Source organism: Pleurodeles waltl, chromosome 2_2, assembly GCF_031143425.1.
Source record: "Pleurodeles waltl isolate 20211129_DDA chromosome 2_2, aPleWal1.hap1.20221129, whole genome shotgun sequence".
Classification (NCBI taxonomy): Eukaryota; Metazoa; Chordata; class Amphibia; order Caudata; family Salamandridae; genus Pleurodeles; species Pleurodeles waltl.
In genome coordinates this window covers 639,921,657-639,942,591 of record NC_090439.1, presented here as the reverse complement: position 1 = coordinate 639,942,591, position 20,935 = coordinate 639,921,657, and the positions used below count along the sequence as shown (strand labels likewise).

The 20,935-nt window shown below is 41.1% G+C and overlaps 1 protein-coding gene across 3 annotated transcripts in view; it reads right to left on the bottom strand.

The window, feature by feature from the left end:
- LOC138282511 (oxygen-regulated protein 1-like) overlaps nt 1-20,935 on the bottom strand; it is an 896,912-nt gene that overhangs the window by 641,789 nt on the left and 234,188 nt on the right. For all 3 annotated transcript variants that reach the window (XM_069220189.1, XM_069220190.1, XM_069220188.1), the window contains exon 3: nt 9,074-9,245. In XM_069220189.1, the coding sequence (XP_069076290.1) occupies nt 9,074-9,245 (172 nt within the window). The remainder of the gene's footprint in view (nt 1-9,073; nt 9,246-20,935) is intronic.

Sequence of the window (20,935 nt, the reverse complement as noted above, 5' to 3'; positions counted from 1 at the left end):
CTTTCTGCATACCAAATTGCGACTTACAATTTGCGAGTCGCACGGACTCGCAAATTGCAAGTCGCAATTTGCAAGCTACCTACATCTGGCCCCTCGTCCTAGAATTAAAATTGCAGGACAAAAAGGGGCTAAGAATTGCACTATGAAACCGAAATTATACAAGGACCAGACTGCTTACATAAGTCAAAATGAAGACCCACAAAAAGGGAATTGTGGTTTAATAGACGGATGATGAATATGCTATATGCACATTCTAACTATAACTTTGCTGTTTAACATTTACTTTAATAATTATCACATCAGAGAAATTATATAAATTGACTAACACAATGTATTTAAATAATAATTATAATGGTATGTGAGGTGAATAACGTTATTCATTAGTTAACAACTTCTTTGAATGGTGTAAATTAATCTTCCTAAAGGTTATCTGATGCTGAAAACAGAAGAATGGGCACGCTGTGCCTCAGGAAGCAATCAAATGGCCAGCAAAGAAAACAAATCGCATGAAACATGATGTTGACATATTGGCTGAATCAGTGGAATCACTCTGACCAGGACAAAGGCAGGAAAGATTATTTATATTACCCTTTCCTAGTTCTGTCTTTAAAGTGACAATTGGGTAGGTGCCCAGTGATCGCATTAGGCAGATCTAAAGGTGGGCATCATATCTGGCTGACGAGCTGATCACCAGCCACCCCACATCACAGACTGTATGGTAGAATACAGGCCATGATTTAAATATATATAAATAGCTATACTTAAGAGGTCCTATAGATAGCTAGATCGATAGATAGATAGTAATACCAATTCAATTTTGAATGACAAATTAGGCAGGATACTCTTGATCTTAATTTTGGGGATCTACATCATTGAAAGATTCAATAGTGAGTAATGGTCTACAGGAGGCGAGGAGAGTACTTTAGATGCAATAATAATAATACTTGTAACACCTTTAAAACAATTTGAAGATAACAATAGGCAAGATTCTACGATACAGAGAAGGCAGAGACAGGGACATACAGAAGTCGATTTTGTGCATTGCACTCTAGGCTGTAGATGTGGTGGAATGCTCTGCCACAAGCGGGTTGTGGGCAGCATAGTGTTCATGGTTTAGAAACGAATGCTGGAGCAGCGTTAATCCAAATGAATGAATCCATGTACGATGCCATTTCAGGCAATATTTGTGTAGGCATATGAATTTATGTATGTATTAATAGAGTAGGAAGATCAGTAAGAGGGGAAACTGAGAACTGAAATTACGGAAATGGGAACTATATTATATAATTCTATCATACTTGTCATCAAAGGGGTTGAAAATTTACGAGGAAATGGCACGTCAGCTACATGAAAGAGGAGAAGGAATGTAAACCGAGTCCACAGTTACCAAAATGAGTTATTTGTCTTTAGGAGATTCTGTATTATAAAATACATCTGTACTGAATATTTAATGGAATTATACATGGTGGTTTTCCTTCACACGTTCTCTCTTCTTTGCTTACTCACAAATAAAAAGTAAAATAATAAGAAAGGGAGGACCCATGCATCAATTTAACTGAATTACTGTTGAATGACAACTTTCATATCAGCATTAAGGTACCACATTTTGTCATGAGTCTACTGAGAGTATTATCAATGCTTATTTTAACAAAAGCTGTCAGATCATGTTAATAACCTACTTCGGTAGTTTTAGCTTGAAATATTATGAAATGAATCAAAGTAACATGAAATATGCATTTGTAAGGATTGGTACCATGGTCAATTTGTAACAAATAGACTTATAAACACTCAAATCTGAAGAGGCAATACATTAATGATGCACATAATACCCTGGGTGTAATTTTCCATTCCAGGTTTTCAGTCAAGATGAATGTAATGCTCTGTTATCGATCTCGATTCTATTCTATGTTATTCATGTAGATTTCTAAAGCGCATGGCTACTTGAAGGGCCTCCAAGCACTGAGACATTACATCAAAGAGTACAGGTTATCTTAAAACGTGCAGTCTTCAAGAATTTTCTCAATCTTAGTTTTGACACAACATTTCTTCTTTCACCACAAGGGTGTTCCAGAGATTGGGAGCAAGGAAGGCAAATGAGCATCCCTGACCCCTGGTTTTCTTAATCCTAGGGACCACAAACAGTTGCTGGTTTGTGGAGTGCAAAGTTACCATAGGGTTGTAGGATGTTAATCTCTATATCTGCCAAGGCCCCTGCTTGTCCATTGCTCGATGAGCAAGACAGAGTGACAAATTGGATTCTTTTGTATACTGGAAGCCAGTGCACTGTCGCCAGGGCTGTTGTGGCCGATTGGTGCTTGGGGATTTTTAATAGAATCCGGGCTGTGGTGTTTTGGATTACCTGGAGTCTTTTCACGACAGATTTGAGACTCCCCAGATACAAAGAGTTTTCATAATCTAATTGTGATATTACCAGACTTTGCACAACCAATCCACGTGAAGTTCTGGCAGTCATCTTAACAGTTTTCTCAGTATTCTGAGTGGGCCAAAACAGTTTGATGCTAATTTCTTGCACTGAACCTCCACAGAAAGACTGCTGTTGATCCAAAAGCCCAGACTCCTGACCTCTGATTTACCGTTGGGCTGAGTGCTGAGATAATCCAGCCAGTTCAATTCCATCCAATGAGCAGGATTGTTGCAACCACTAGCACTTCCGTCTTTTCTCCATTTAATTTTAGACTGATCATAGACATCCAGGCCCATATTTATACTTTTTGATGCAAACCAGCGCTGGTGTGGGCATGGCCATTGGGCACAGTGGCATGTAGGGGGGCCCAAATTAGGCCCCCCTTTGCCTCTTTAAAAAATAAAAAAATAATACTTACCTCAACTTACCTGTACTTACCTGGGATGGATCCCCCCATCTATGAGTGTCCTCCAGGGGTGGGTGAGGGTGGCAGGGGGTGTCCCTGGGGACAGGGAAGGGCACCTCTGGACTGCTTTCATGGTCTGAGACCATGGAAGTGAGTCCACAGGTCCCTTCACGCCTGCCCTCACCCAGGCGTTAAAAACCGGCGCACATCAGGCTGTGCGCCGTTTTTTTAAGGCCCGCCCCCTCCTGTGCATCAAAATGACGCAGGAGTATAAATAAGGCGCACAGGCCTTAAAGTCATTTTTTGGACGGGAACGGCATTAACGCAAGGAGGTTTCCTGCATTCCAAAAATGAAGCACACCAAGGTTTTTTGACGTCCGCGGGTCGGACGTCATAGTTTAAATATGGGGCAAGGTTTGCGCTGAATGTGTGTCAGAATGTTTGACGCACATTCGGCGCAAACAAAGTATAAATATGCCCCCCAGTCTACTACATGCTTTAAGCAGTCGTTAAGTTGGTTAGACGTCTTTTCTATGTGGGGAAAGAGGGAGATGATGATTTGTGTGTCATCTGTGTATGACACATTTGAAGAATCGCAAGCCTTCACAATCTCTGCCAGCGGAAAAACATACAGGTTAAACAAAATGGGGGTTAGTGACGAAACCTGGGGCACCTCAAATTTTAGGAGGTGGGTTTTGGACAACATAGTTTCTTTGCACACTTGAAAAAAATCTATTTCCAAGAAAAGATGCTAGCCATTTTAGTGACATCCCAGAGATGCCAGTCTTTTCTACCATTTGATTCAGGACAGGATGTGAGACAGTATCAAAGGGTGCGCTCAAATCTAGAAGAATTAAGGCTGCTGAACTGTCTTGCTCTCAAAACCATTTCTGTACTACTTCCTGGTCTAAAGCCATTCTGAGAAGGATATAAGATATCATTAGTCTTAAGAAATAAAGAGAGCTATTTCATCGTGATGACGTGTAAATAAGCAGTCAGAATGAACACCATGTTCCATGATGTCTCGAGAAAGCCCAGTTGTAATAAGGGTTGGAACATGTCTTGACTGGTCATGGCTAATAAATGCAAAAATATTTTAATTTGAAACTAAACATGGATTGCAGGCAATATTTTATTTCCTGTTGGTAGAGATTTAATGAAAGGAAAACTTATGACAGGAGACGAATTACATATCATCATATATATACAGTGCATGTATATATATATATATATATATATATATATATATATATATATATATATATATATATATATACACACATTTGGTATACCTGGAATCAGGCTCTCGCTGCCACCTACTTGAATTCTTGAAACTATTTGTTCATCCATCCATACATCTACCCACCCACTGTCGCATGAGTAATGTTGTGCGTTACCTACTATAACTGAAAAACCACAAGGCTGTTTTAGTTTTATGTTCAAATACAAAACTAACTTTTAAATAACTTTTAACTGTGATTTTTTTTTAAATGTTATTACATTTTTTTTTTTAAATGTGTACTTCATTCAACAAACAATACCAAAGTTAGTGAATTATACTATTATTGCACCTCATTTACCTTTGAACCCTCCCAACTAATCTGCTCAGAACTAGACACAACCATTAGAAGCTAAAACTGTTTAGGGTCTGCCAGATTTCATGTGGATTCATCAAACCATGATAAATTTACTAGCAAATAGACATTTCTTTTACCCCGTTCTTTTAAGCACATCCTCAAGATTGACCTGCATGCACAAATCAACATGCTAAGCCAAACTGTATGCAAATGTATTAAAGGGTGCAAAATATATTGCTAATTCAAAAATAATATGACCTCCCCCTTTAACTTTGAGCGTGCACTGGATCGGCACCAAACGTGCTAGGTCTCCGCCAAATGTTATGGAGCTCAATCAAATAGTGCCAAACGTATTAAGAAATGTATTAATAAATCAAAAATATTTTGACCTAGGCCAGTAGATGTGCACAAAACCTAAAATGCCTGCACTGGGTGTAACTTGCCAACTGTCTGTCACATTTAAAGCAGATTCAGCAAACAGCACCAAGGTTATTAGAAAGTAAAAATGTCAATTGCTCACCCTTTAATTTTGCCCCGTCTTCATACATGGGGCAAAACTTGATTTACTAATAGAAAAGTAATGTTTCAAATGTTTCTGCCAACATTTGTCCAAAGTTATCATACAGTGGCAAAGTTATTAGCAAGTTCATATTTATTTTTTCCTTTCGCCTTTTTAACTGGACCTCTCCCATGATGGATCTGCACAAGTTTGAAAATACCAGCAATATGAACATACTGAGGGGCTGATTTGGAGTTTGGCAGACGGAAACACTCATCCGTCATACTCCCACTGACCCATTACAACTTTCCCACTGAACTGAATGGCGGAAACAGCCCAGCGGGAAAGGGGCAGCAGCATTGTCGCTGGCTCCTAATAGAGCTGGAGGCAATGTTGCCACACGCAGGGGGCACCATCACCCTCGAAATGCACACTGTCTGCACAGCAGACAGTGTGCATTTCGAGGGTGCTGGGCAGGGGAACCCCTGCACTGACCAAGCCACACCCCTGTGGCCCCCTGCACTTTTTCTCTGCCAGCCTTTCCATGGCATTTTAACCACCATGAACAGTCTTTCAGAGAACAAGGTTATAATTAGCAGGGCATCGCTGACCACCGTCAGCCCATTGGGATCTGAGGACCTGGTGGGGACAGCAGCAGGTTGACAGGCCTGGCCACCAACCTCCTAATGTGGTGGTTGGACGGCCAGAACCACAGCAGTCCAACAGCCACTGCAAGGCTAGCGGTCTTCCAACCACCAGCCTCATAATCAGGCCCTAAGCATCTGCCGAGTTAGTGCATATTCGCCAAACAGCACAAAGGTTATAGGCTAACCAATAAATGGTTTTTCAACTGACAAGCTACACAAGAGTGTTAATTCTCTCAGGTCAACCTGGCTCTTTTTTCAAATGGCAAGATCTCGAAAACTAATGAACAGATTCACACCAAACTACAAAAAAGCACACAAAGTTTTATTTTCAAGACAAATTTGGCATACATTTGTTCAGCAGAGCTGTGAGCAGAATTTCCTCTTGGAGCTAAAATGTGAAAAGGTATACTCCCCCTTTCTTAGTAGCATTTGGTAAGCATCTAGTGTGGCTGAACCATAACTACATAGTGGTGACTGCCAAAATGATATGTACATGTACTGAACTTAAGCAGATGGCTTCCAAGTAGGGGGCAGGTGTGCCTTCACAGATGGTTACCTATGTATAATGTAGTCCATGCAAAGAAAACCTTCCAGACCACACTCATAAGTCATTAATATGATTTTAGCATTAAACATGTGTAGTGACTCCTGACTATTTTTATGAATTGGACAAAGAGATTGCGGGTCTGATTCACAAAGGCAAACTTACAGTTGTGTGTAGGTTTAATATTTTTTGGCATTCATAAACTATGTGTGGAGTTCTAGGACTCTGCAAGCCAACTTCTCTGCCCTGACTGCAGAGTCTCTGGGTGTGGAGAACTCTGCACACATAGGCATGGGGAGTGCTGAGTCATAAAACTCTGTACATGGTTTGTGAATACCAAAAAGCTTTATATGTACATAAAGTGTATCTTTACCTTTATAAATCAGGCTCATAGTGGGATAATTGCATCGTTCTTAAACTGCATTAATAAGAAAAATTATGATTGGAAGATTTACTTGATTTGAAAAAAAGGAAATGTGAAATGTTAAACTGTACCCAAGCCACAGCGAACACTTTGGATTTTGACACCGGGACATGTAAAGCAGGTCCTGCTGTCAAAATCCGAAGCTTTCATCCTTGTCCTCTTTTCAGCAACCACCAAGCTACAGCTTAAAGCAGCTTCTTGGTTACTGAAGCAATGGGAACACAGTGGAGGCCTTGAGGCTTTCCCTGCAGTCCCAGATAGCCTGAAAAGGGTTTGTTTTGAAATACATTTTAAAAAATAAATAAAAGTACATATAAGGACCAAGATAGCGCTTAAAGGGCAAAAAAACAGGACTCAAAAGTAAAAAAAAGATAGCTCAGCCTGAAAGTCAAGGACTTTTACACTGAGTCCTGAGGGTTTGAGTCCAGTTGGACTTGTTTCCCTCTTTTAAAAAAAAATAAAATTACAAATGTTTAAATAAAAAATAAAAGGTGATGTTATCTTTTTTTAAAGAAAAAAACATTTTCATTTTTAAATTAAACAAAAATATGAAATTCTAAGTCTATCATACATCAAAGCCTAAAAAAGTCTTGGTCTCTCTCGATCTCTTTCTCTCTCCCTCTCTTTCTGCCACTCATACACCCACTGAGACACTTAGGCACCCACTCAAAAACCCGCTCAGACACTCATGCGCCCACTCAGGTACCCTGACCCTGGAGTTTCTGGAATTTAAGCTGTCCCCCAGGTACGAGGACACGATCTATGAGATCACTACCCCTCTGGCAAGGAAACTGTTTTTACAATTTAGATATCAGTCCTTACCCATTATGGCCTTTTGTGCAAAGTGGGTAAATACCAAACATAAGAGCTGTGAGTGCCCGGCGTGCAAGGCCCTCTTGAAGACCTACCTTATTTATTTATTTTTTTGCCCAGTATATACCTCCTAGAGAAAAAGATGGCTATTGCCACTGTGTATGATCCTGAGTATTAAGAGTTACCTTGTGGCCACCTGGATTCTACGAACTCACACCCTGAGGCTGTTGGTGTTTGTTGTTGCAAGGTACCTCCAGGTAGCCTGGATCTGGCATCTAAGCCCCTGATTTATACTTTTTGGTGCAAAACTGCACTAACGCAGTTTTGCACCAAAATGTTTAGCACCGGCTTGCACCATTTCTGTGCACCAGCCGGGCACCATATTTATGGAATGGTGCAAGCCAGTGCAAAGGGGTAGGCTAGAGTCAAAAAAATTACGTTAGTCGGGTGGGGCTGGCAGTATGGAAGAAGGGGGTTTTGCACCAAAAAGTGACGGTAGGCAGGTTAGAGTAAAGAAAAATGACTCTAACCTACCTAGAGTAATTTTCTGACCAAAACCATCCATACCACATGTCTCCTGTCTTAGAAAAGACAGGAGTCATGCCCACCGCCCCAATGCCCAGCACAGGGGACCAGGCTCCCCTGGACATGGCCATTGCACCCTGTGCCATGTATGGGGGGCCATTTCAGGGCCCCCTATGGCATTTTAAAAGATAAAATAAAATACTTACCTATACATACCTGGGATGGGGTCCCCATCCTCCGCTGTCCCGCTAGGTGTGGGTGGGGGTGTCCCTCGGGCCTAGGCAGGGCACCTGTGGGCTTATTCCATGGTGTGCCACCATGGAAATAGGCCTACAGGTCCCCTAACGCCTGCCCTGGCCCAGGCGTTAAAAAATGGGACAAAGCAAGCTTTGCACCAATTTTTGACCCCTCCTGCCTCCCTTGCACCATTTTTGCACAGGAGTATAAATATGGTGTTAAGGCCATGGAGCCATTTTGTGTATGGGAATGCCTAACTTACATCTCATTAAGGCAAGGTAGGTTTCCACGTCCCAAAAATTACCTTAACTCCATAAATTTGGCACTGGACGGGTCTAGCACTAAAGTATAAATATGGAGTTAGTTTTGCACCGAATTAGAGTAAAAAAAACTACGCTAATTCGGTGCAAACAGAGTATAAATATGCCCCTAAGTGTGTTCACCTAAATTATGCTAGAGCATCCCAGGAGAATCACTAATGGGGGCAAGGTGGTCCTCTCCCCTGCTCCAATGCTAGTCACCTTTCACAAGAGGCATTGCACTTTTTGGGAGCCACCCTTGGCTCAAGGTTAATTGCTGCTTTAGGCCATTCCCTTGCATTATGTAATTACCCATTACTCATGAATTATGCACCCCTACATTTTTCTCCATAGCTATAATTGTACTGACACTTTAAATGGCTAAGGTTTACCATGCGCCACCTTAGAAGGCTAGTCATACATTGGCATCTACCTAAAATCTATTTAACCTGGCCTGTCTCTATATTGGAACATGAGTGAGCACTTTTTTGTACAAAAAATTTGCCGAATGCTGGGGTGGGGATGTTATTAGATTATGTAAGGATATATAAGCATTTATGTACCTTTAGGATTTTATAAGTCAGTGCTTTTATGATATGTGTGTAGATCGAAATAAAGTTAAGATGATATCCTGATGCTTGAACAGACATTAAAAAACATAAGTAAATCTAACTTACGGTTCCTGGGTTCTGGTTTGTTCCTTGCTTTCGGGAGCACACGCCTTGGAATTCCTGGCAGTTTCACTGGCAAGGACTCCTTTTTAGGGTCATAATTTCTTGGTTTGAAAGGTTCTCTTCCAGCAGCCACAATAGCCCCAGAGCTGAGCAGGAGAGCCTGCATGCCAAAGATCTAGGAACACAAGAATAACAGGTTCTATGTACTGCAGGACGGGGTGCAAAAAACATGTACATATCATTGACCTAAAATGCTCGCAGTGGAACCAGTCGAGATTCTCATGATATAAATGTGAGGTGTAGATATTACAGCATATCTTATCCTCACTGCAGATTTTGAGGGATGTGTTAAAAACACATTACAAATGTGGTAATACTACATCCCAGCACAAAAAAAACTGTGACAGGCTACCACGACAAAGCCCTTGTGGTATCTTCACAAACTTAAAGTTGGTGAAGTCAGTCATTCCCACATCATTCCCACATCCCTTTAACCCAGGGGCGATGCATCAGCCTAGTATTTATATTTATCAAAGTGCGTACCAATCGCCACGTTGTGTTTTAATTTTCCAGGAGATGACAGAGACAAGCTGATGGTCAGACTGTGCAAAGAATATTCTATTCCTGTTTACAAGTATAAAAGCTGCATAAAATACACATATGGCTGCTAGACTTTACTATTGGTTTCTCGGCCTCTCATTCAAGTTCATGTGACATGCCAAACTCCCTGTTAAATTAGTACCCAGAGTTCCTAATACCGGAAGCACTGGTAACTCTGGAGGCATGTTAATGGGGATTAGACGTGGAACCCTGAGGGCCTCTGAGAAAGGAGGAGTTACCAGGGAAATCAGTATTTTCTGGTCTGATTGGTTGGGTTTTACCCAGAAGTTTTGGATGCTAATCGGACCTGCAGTGTTTCAGCAGATTTTATTCTCACTTGAAATCGGGTGGCACTCGTTATGCTGTCCAAGCAGTACTTCCTTGCTGAAGTTCGTGTAATTGACCATGCTTTGTCCATCTTCATTCTTGAAGCTTGAAGCTGAAGCTGTATTTGAATACTTCTATTTCCTTTACACCAGTCCTCCTAAAAATGCTGACACCTATCGAGTCACTGAAGAACCATGCGCCCAGAATCATACTGCAACTACACAAACAGAACCAAATCAGAACAGGCCACACAGTTCCATGATGGCTCTTCATTGATGAGAAAGACCCATCACAAAATCTGTGCCACGTCCACAAGGCCTTGTCGGTTCCAGAACCTACCGTATTCAAAAGCAGTACACCTTATAGTCCTAGTTTATGATTAGACTTCTCCCACCACCTGACTGTTACCAAACACAGCACTGTCAATAAAAACAACATTATTTTGCCTGTTTCTCATTGCTATATTACTTTAGATTTTTGGCCTCTTCTGTGAGCTAACCTGCCTAAATGTCAGCACCATGTGATCTGTAAAAAGATATGCTTTTATCCCACATTACAGTTTCTGGTACTAAAGATTATTGTGGTTCTGTCACGGCACTGACCTGTACCCGAGACCTACTACAATCTTAATAACTCATTCCTGGCTAATATCAGCGTAGCAGTGCAGGGCAGTCTGTGTATGATGAATAATTCCCACAATGTGAATCTGCTCACAAGCTGCACTGAAAATATGTTAGATTATCTTGCATACCACACATATAATTTACCTCACGTAAAAAATTGATCTCGGGATTGATAAATACTATCAACACTAAAATATCATTTGGTCTGAAACACTCTAATTATTAATCAGATTTCAGCTTCCTTTATTAGTATTTGGTTTATTGAAACTTATAAACCTACTTCTGAGCTAAACAGGATGCACAGTTTGACTGATACATTTCCATAAACCTTCACACCTCTACCTGAAGATCCTACTTTCATCTCTAACCATGGGTGGTCTGGTCAAAGACTTTATTTCTCGAAGCTTCAAAATGGGCATCCCCGAGGATCTAGAAAGGAGAAGGGAGTTTACCTGAGTGCCGTATCTGGGCATCCATTACGGTAGTATGTAATATTATGTTACCAAAACATCTATTGTGAACAATCGCTCAAGATTGCTTGTCGCTAAATGTTATAATTTGAGTCGTCAGATTTAAGTACTAATTTTGGAAATCCTTTAGTTTCCTTCTAAACACGATATTGGTCCTTATGCTATGGGGGAGGGCATGCCATACATAGGGTGGAAACACGATGAATGAATTGTCACCCACTGGAATGTCCTCATTCGTGGAACTTTGAATAAGGCGGCATCAGATGTGCATGCTGCTCTCGAGTGGACATAGTGTGCAATTCAATTTATCCACAATAACTCAAGGCCTCTACTACAAGCTAGTTGTTGGTTACACAAAGCACATTTAACTTGATTTGTTCCACTACTAACATCCAGGACATTAGTCACAGGTTTTGGGATAAGGTGGCGTTGTTTTGGACGCAGCAACGGCCAAGCATTTGCAACCTTTGAAGCTGCTACTTGGGGAAGGGGAATATCTGAAAAGAGTTCAGAGATTGCAATCGATTTCAAACGGCTTTTGGATTAGTGACTCCAGTATCAAGCCTTGGTCGATTAAAGTACCGAAATTTCTGAGTTTATTGACATGAAGCAGTTGTTGGTCAGGTCCTTGATGCTAGTGGCCCAGTCATCTGAGAACTAGATTGTTTTGTTACTTTGGTCAGAAACTGGATATCATCTGTATAGGGCCAGCTTTATTAGATCTGGTGACACCCGTTGGGAAAATCTTTTTTACCTCCACTTCAAACCCCACCCATGACATACTCCTTGGATTCCCTCACTAACACCCGGCAAAAGGGCCCCTGATCTCTACATTGCCACTCTCTCACATACATTTTATTTGTTTTAAGGCACTGGTAAAGACTGGCTTTACTAATCCACCCAAGTATCCACATAAAATACAGATCTGTTCTTTGCAGCAGGCATATCAGCCCTCTGTGCTACTTTATGGCGAATCAAAACTGCAACTAGACAAAAGTTTGATCTCTCTCTAGCAGGGACATTAATCACAAGAGTTATCTTGACATTTTTATTGCTGTCTGCAAGCAGGCCTGCCCAGGTGCTTTTAAATCATAAGTTATTGCCCAACACACCGCCCCAAGCCAACAGTCCCTTCCCCCTGAGATCAGTGACTCCCCCAGGTAAGCACCCTGTGCGGCTGCACCTCTCGCACCGCCCTAAAGCCAGCTCTCCATCCACATGTTCAAGTACAATGAGTCTATTGCTTGTCCACACAGAAATGTAAAGAACTAAATAGCCATTAACATTTGCGCTAATAGGGGCGAAGCACCAGGTACGTGTCTGGTAAATTCTGAGGAGAAGATTTGGGACAATCTGTTAAGAAGGATTTACACAGTGCTTAGATTGTATAGCTGTACACCAAGATTTTCTAAACCATTTATCAGGATTCATGTTTCACAGCAGGGAAGAGTTCAGACAAATTAGGAAGGAAAGGGAAAGTATGCCCTGTTATACAGATGTGACTCAGGGCCATATGTGCAAACACATTTTCCCATTGACACAAAATGGGAAAACCCTTTGCTACATCTGGCCCTCAGCGTGGTGTGTATTGGGAAGCTTCAGCGCATGGGTGATGTGGATTCATAACCACTCTTGCCAGGAGTTTTACTGGTAGGGAAGACAGATGGGTTGACAGATGTTGGCATAGACAGCATTCAAAGTGGCTTTTTGGAAAGATGCCAAGCTAATGCAGGGCCAATGACCAGACTGAGCGAGTTAATTATCATGGATATCAACAACTGTCTAACCAATAACTTTGATACCTGTTTTCAGAAGTATGCGGATAATGGTCTAGGGCTGAACATGAGATCTTGCTAATTTGCAAATTTCATAATTCAGATTTTGACAAAGGTGAAACAGTTACATAATGAATTAATCTGCCTATTTCACTTATTGTTATTTCAGAATGGGTGATATAAAAGCTGTTATCCTTACAGTCACTGATTGCAAAATTAGGGAAGCTAGTATCCCGACTTGACACATAAGTATATTTTGAGAAGATTGAGAAGCATGGTGCAAGAAGCTGTGCACGAATATGTGACAGAACAACTAGGTCCTAAAAAACTATAGCCTAAACCACTACTGCTAAACAGCTAAAAAGTCTCTACAACTAAGTACTGAACAACTACTGTCTAAACAACAATTGTGCCTGAATAACAATTGCCTGAACAACTAATTTTGATATCTATTCTAAACAATAAACCATAAAAAAAAAAAAGAAAACCTTACCTTAAAATTAGTTGTTCAGGCAATTGTTATTCAGGCACAATTGTTGTTTAGGCAGTAGTTGTTCAGTACTTAGTTGTAGAGACTTTTTAGTTGTTTAGCAGTAGTGGTTCAGGCAAGTAGTGGTTTAGACCTAGTTGTTTAGGATTTTTCCCGCTGTGCACTGCAAAGCGGAGAGCACCATGGAAACTGAGGGAGTGCTGACCACAGAAAACCTGCACAAGGAAGAATGTGTTTCATATAACGCTCATGATGATCTATAGCAAACTTTGGTTCTGTAAAAGTGCCTTTAGCTTTAGAATTTACAAGTTGGCACCTTCATCTACCCACCTGCTTTCCGCCCAGTGATCTCATTCAGTCTAGCTTGTATGGTTATATTTTTTCTCACTAGCTGCATCCACTTTCTCAATGGATTTTATCCAGGCTTTTTTCTTTTTTAGAACTGGAGGTCCAGACCAAGCGGATGCTTGGCACGAAAGCAGAGCTCCTTCATTCAACTCCTTCCTGCTGAAAGCTGCAACTTCTTCCAGCAGATAGTTAAACATGTTCAAACCACAGCTGCAATTGCCTGAGAGCCTGGGTCACCCTACTATGAATAAGTGTCCTCCAAAACTGGATTTGGTATGTCCTTGACCAACAAGCTGTTGGGCTGACTTCTGAGTTGTGATTCAAACTGAAAGCCTTGCGAGGAATCTATACAACCATATCAGACTGGTTATGAGTTATCAATCAAAATCATTGTCTTTGTCTGTCAACCACTTGATGAGCAGTTTGTGACCATGCCAATGTTTTAATACTTTTCCTACTATTCTATTACGATGGATGGATGTGAAGACATTGTTCACAGAGCCACATCAATATTTGAGAACAGTTTAGCAGGCAGTGCATGTATCCACTAACAATGTCCAGTCAAGCAACAATCACTCCTTCATGCCAATAGCGCAACAGTCATATGTGTTAGGTTTGCTCGAATAGTATAGTCAGGTAGGAGGGCTGTAAATTCTGCTTACTGCTTGTGTGGACCATATGAATGGAGGCATTACACCAAAATACACCTGTTCTGGGTCCAGTTCAGTGAAGGCTACCATGGAGCCGCGTGGTCTGTACTGTAGCCGTACGTACAGGAAGGATGCATTTCACCACACTAGGCTAAACTTTGATTCCCAATTGGCTAGAAACTCTTGCATGTTTCCATGGAGATGACAGTCATCTTGGATTGTGAGTTGTAACTTCCTTATGGTTCATGTCATCCTCAGCTAAGCAATCACGCTACAATATTGCTACAGCTAGGACCTCACTTCATGGATTCCCGACTTCTCTTGCACAGACCAGTTGTTTCTCAAAGATGGACTATATGGACCACTGAATCACTGAGAAATAGCTCAAAGTCAAATTACTGATATAAATGACCTTTAAACTATTCTCCTGAATATTAATATTTATCTCAACTGTTTAGATAGGAGTTATTTTCTCCTGAGGTGCCCTTTCAAGGAACAGGAAGGACTCCTAAAGAGGAACAAAGTACAGTGTATGCGTTTACAATTGTCATGCTTCTGGTAGGAGTTCTAGTAAACCATACACCACTCCTACATTAGGGAAGAAAATAATTTTAAAACTATTGGGTTTCTTTCCAGCTTTACAGAAATCAAGCAAAAACTATAATTCACCTTTCTCAGGAGAGTATGTATTAACAATGCTTGAGGTCGTTACTTGAAACATATGGAGAAATATTGGTGCACCTGAATATTTTAGACACCTATTGTTTGTATGTTTAGTGTTCAGGAATTACTTGATAAACATCAAAGAACAGTGAGTTGATAATATATAAAGTTCAGTTAAAGCTGTTTACAGCATTCTACTCTCTAGACCAGTGGTTCCCAACCTTTTGACTTCTGTGGACCTCCACATTATCAATACTGGAACCTGGAGGCACCCACTGAATCATTATTGGAATCCAGAGTAACCCCCATGAGTCTTTACTGAAAGCTGGGGAACTAATCTGTTAAAATTATTACATTTTCTAAGCAGTTGCAGACCCCCTGAGGAGGCTTCGCGGAACCCCAGGGGTCCCCGGACCACAGGTTGGGAACCACTGCTCTAGACAATCAGAAACAGGAATAAAGGGTATAGCTTAGCAATGGTTGGCCTCCTTTTTAGATGGAAGAATGCAAGCAGTTTGCATTTCCCCTTATCGCTCCTCCTTTATAGCAGTTAAGAAGGGAGTGCCTCAGGATCCTCCTTAAATCCAACACTATTCAATTTATACTTAAGACCTAGGACTAAGCTGACTAAGTCTCACAGCCTGAAATTTGTAAATTATGCCCATGATACCCAACAAATTCTGACACTAGGCTGCACCTCTCATTCCACAGTGGCTTTCTTTCATGATTTTGTGAGAGATATTTTCAGTATCTTAAAGCCAATTCCCTCAGGTTTAACATGGGACAAAATAGAGGTGATGAGCTGTTTCTTGGGCTCTCGTTCTTGACATCTGGCAGCAGATTTTTGGCCACCTGAAGATAACTAGACCCAGAACCCTGTCGGGTCAGCTAAGAACCTGGGAGTTTATATGGACAGCAATTTATCTCTAGCCATGAATGTGAATAAATAGTCCTCTACCTGCTTTGGATTAATGAAGACGTTGTGCAAAATACTACCTCTGTTGCCTACCCGCTGACATCCTCACGTGATCCAGAACATTATCGTAAGTAAACATGAATATGACAACACTTTCTTTCTTGGTGGACCTCACTATCGTGTCTAACTCCTACCATAGCATGCAGGCTTTCCTTCCCTCAAAACTCTTCTAGTTCAGCAGCCCAAGATTCTCTCCATTGGGTTCCCGTAACTAAGCATATTAAGTTTTAATCCCTGGGCACTGCACTTTGAGCCTTTCATCACATTGTACCTTACACTCTTCCACGCACATTACAGTTCTATTTTCCATCCAGATTGTTGTGCTCCACGAATGCTAATTTGTTGAAGGTCCCTTAATTTAAGAAGGATTGCATTTGAGGCAGATATTTCTCCGTATAGCTGGACTGCCTGTGGAACATGCTGCGGCCTCCCTCCACTCTAAACGTCCTCTATGCCTTTAGGAAAGCCTGAAAGACTTTGCTTTACAAGCTCTAGGGCTTGCATTTGTCTTGATCAGGGACTTGATAATGAACGCCAAAATGCCTTTTTTAGGAAGCAGTTTTGCGCTTTACAAGTAATAATAATAATAATAAACATAATGATGATAATGACATTTAGTTCTCTGAAGAATCAGACACATGAGAACTCTTTTGCTACGTTGAGATTTATGTATTAAAAAATAATATTATTGTGTATATTTAAATTAACTAGTTAAGGAAATAAGGTTACATTTATTTTTAAATTAAAAGCTATAAAATATTCAATAAACTTAAAAATATGTATATCTACTTTTTATACTTTTTATGCAGTAAAATCTCTCTCTCTATTTATATATATATATACATATATATATAATCATAGCTCAGAGTATGCAAATGTGCAAATCACCTGGAAACTGCGCCCACAAGGCCCACACCTTCTACCTTAGTAGTATGCACGTCTTCTCCTTTTTGCCAGGTTGATGGACAGCTTCTCAAAGCCCCTTCCCCACCCCAGTGCATTTCCCGCCAAATTTGAGGGTGCATTCTTGATGCTGACGAATATGAGATCGCCACAAAACACAGAAACACGTACTTCACATAAATAAGAGGAAGGACCATGGATTGGTGGACATTTACATCTTTGTAGTCTTGTTGGCCTCTCTATTGGTGGATTCTTGTTATCACAGAATTCTGGATAAATATGCATGTGGAACAATCACATTGACAAATGCACAGAAGGTCTCTGGTGACATTTCTTTGTGCAAGATTATGCTGCTGTAGTGCAGAATACATACTAGACATATACCCAAGGAGGCAGAAAGAACTCCACTTGGTTAGATATTTCACACAAAGCTGTGGACTCTTGTTGGATAAAGGGCAGGTGAGGTTCCTTTGTGGCAGAGTCACTCACACAACTACTGACACACCCACCCACCCACTCACTGACACACTCAGACACTCATGCACACTCTCACAAACCTACTTACACAGTCATGCATTCACTCAAAGACCCAATCAGAGACTCACGCTCCCACTCACAGACTCACTCAGAGACTCACGCACCCACTCAGAGACTCATGCACCCACTCACAGACCGACAAGACACTCATGCACCCACCCACAGACCCGCTCAGACACTCACACACTCACTCACATACCCACTCAGAGACTCATGTACTCACAGACCCAACTAAGAGACTAATGCACGCTTCTCAGAGACCCATTCAGACATTCATGCACCCACTCACAAAGACACTCTCACACCCACTGTCACACCCATAGACACCCCCTTACACCTACTTTCACACCCAGAAAGGCACTCTCACATCCAAATAGACCCTCTTACACCCAGTCTCACACCCAGACAGATACTCTCTCACCCACTCATACCCACAGACACCCTCTCACACTTATTTTCACATCCAGAGAGACAGGCCCTGCGGTCAGCTCCCGCTGCACACGGCCAAGGGCCGTGTACAGCATGGGGATGGGTGGATATGGGAGTTTGCCACAGGGACTGGCTGCAGGCCAGGCCCTGCAGGCAACCATGGCTGAAGGGCATGCGTGGCAGTGAGTGGATTAACATATAGTAATGAAAATTACTTTACGTTAAAAAAAGCCCATAGAAATTCTATTAAAAAAACAAAGGATATAGGAACGTTATAGTTAGGAAATAGAATTACAAAAAAATAGAAGTTCACTTAAAAAAAACAAAGGTTAGAGGGACATTATAGTTAGGTTCTAAATTTACCCGCACAAAACCAGAGATATTCAGCAGTTATAATAAGAGTTATTTCAAGTAACTATAATGCACACCCTCGCCAATCACTGCTAATTACCTCAGATATTACAGTACACATGACAACGTTTATAACGTCAATAAAAATAGCAATGAAACATTAGAAGTCAAATTATTGAAGAAAAAAACGCATGGCGGGGGCACGAGTTATAGTTACCTTAGAGTGTGAGTTATAGTTACTTGAAATAACTATAGCTGCTGAATTTCTCTGTTTTTTTCGGAGTAAATTCAAAACCTAACTTTAATGTCCTTGTAACCTTTTTTCAAGTGAAAACAAAATAATATATATATATATATATATATATAAATAAAACTAACCTTGGCTTATCTTGGCTATATCTTTGACTCCATTTGATGAATCCTTATGAACTTTTCCAGAGCAAGTGTGCCCAATGCTTTTGTTGCATATGAAAAGTTTCTGGGTGACCTCTCAAGCAGGGGCTGAGAAAAATGGGGGAGTAAAAAAAAAGTGCATTTCCCATTTTAATTCCCATAGGGATTCTGAACACAACTACAGCCCAAACCGTTGGATAGACTTACACCAAATTTGACAGAAAGGTAGCTTTTGGTCCAGAAATCACACTTTTTGTTATCTGATGTAAATCTGTTCTGTAGTTTTAGAGAAATTAAAGAGAATCTAAATGTGACTATCAAGGGTTGTGATGACTTTGCGAATACTGCCGACCTCATGCAGAGTTCTGATTACCTACCAACACTTCAACTAGGAAGTGTTGGCAGCCACTTTGGGACTAAGATTCCACTGAGTCCTTAACAAAAGACAAAAAAAGAGAAGTGGGCAGGATATGAATACCCTAGCTCTCTAGCTTTGGTCCTGGGTTGGCCCTAGGGCCCCACCAGGGCAGAAAGGATTTTTTTTTTTAAATCACGACAAAATTCATGAAACTATAAATCAGGCCCTTGCAATGATCTGCTAATTACCCCAGACAGTACAGCACTCATGACATCTTTTATAACGTTAATGATGATATCATTGTATCAATTGCAGTAACATTGTTGATGAGAAAACTGTGCATGGGTGCGAATTACAGATACATTACAGTACGAGTTATAGTTACTTGAAATGACTCTATAACAGCAGAATGTCTATGGTTTGGTATGTTTCAAATGGGAGCCTTAATATAACGTCCCTGTAACCTTTTTGTAAGTGAATATATATATATATATATATGTATATATTTTTTCTAAAAAAACTAAGGTTAAAGTAACATTATAGTTAGGTGAAATTCTCAGTGACACCATTAACGTTTTGAACTAAAAAAAAAAGAAATTTAGCAGTTATAGTTAGCAGCCTTAACTATAAATTGTGTCCCCACCATGAACTGCTTATGACATCACTCATGACATGTTCTATGACATAATTGATGACATATTAAATTACATTACTGATGACACCACTGATGAAATAATCTAATGAGTATGCTAGTTTGTTTTATAGTTGGTTTAGTACCACATTTCTTGTCTACCTGATTTTGTACAGTCTAGGGCCAGTTAATGGGTTTAAGTGTTAACAAAAGACATGTGCTCCTAATGCACTATAGATGTGTAGAAGTATTGAACATGGTATAAATCATTGTTAATGTAGCTGTGTGTGCAAGAGATAGACAACTTGTGTTCATTATGTTCCACACAAGGATTTTTGTACTGCAGAAAACATTTTCAACAGGAGAAAGAATCTACATAGTAGATACTAAGGCCCATATTTATACTTTTTGACGCTAAACTGCGCTAACGCAGTTTAGCGTCAAAAAATTTAGCGCCGTCTAACGCCATTCTGAAGCGCCATGCGGGCGCCGTATTTATGGAATGGCGTTAGCCGGCGCAAGCAGACCGGCGCTGCCTGGTGTGCGTGGAAAAAAAACCACGTAGACCAGGCAGCGCCGGCGTTGGGAAAAAATGACGTTAGGGCGTCTTAAAATGGGGCAAGTCAGGTTGAGGCAAAAGAATCGCCTCAACCCGATTTGCGCCATTTTTTTACGACGCCCAGACGCCATTTCATGACTCCTGTCTTAGTAAAGACAGGAGTCATGCCCCCTTGCCCAATGGCCATGCCCAGGGGACTTGTGTCCCCTGGGCATGGTCATTGGGCATAGTGGCATGTAGGGGGGCACAAATAAGGCCCCCCTATGCCACCCAAAAAAAATAAAAAAATATAAAAAATTATACTTACCTGAACTTACCTGAATGTCCCTGGGGTGGGTCCCTCCATCCATGGGTGTCCTCCTGGGGTGGGCAGGGGTGGCAGGGGGGGTCCCTGGGGGCAGGGGAGGGCACCTGTGGGCTCATTTTGAGCCCACAGGCCCCTTAACGCCTACCCTGACCCAGGCGTTAAATAGTGGCGCAAATGCGGGGTTTTTTGAGCCGCCACCTCCCGGCCGTGATTTTTGCCCGGGAGTATAAATACGACGCATTTGCGTCGCCGTCATTTTTTTAGACGGGAACGCCTTCCTTGCATCTCATTAACGCAAGGAAGGCGTTCACGCAAAAAAATGACGCTATTTGCCCATACTTTGGCGCTAGACGCGTCTAACGCCAAAGTATAAATATGGCGTTCGTTTTGCGCTGAATTTGCGTCAAAAAAAACGACGCAAATTCGGCGCAAACGGAGTATAAATACGGGCCTAACTTTTGTAACAAGCCTTGAG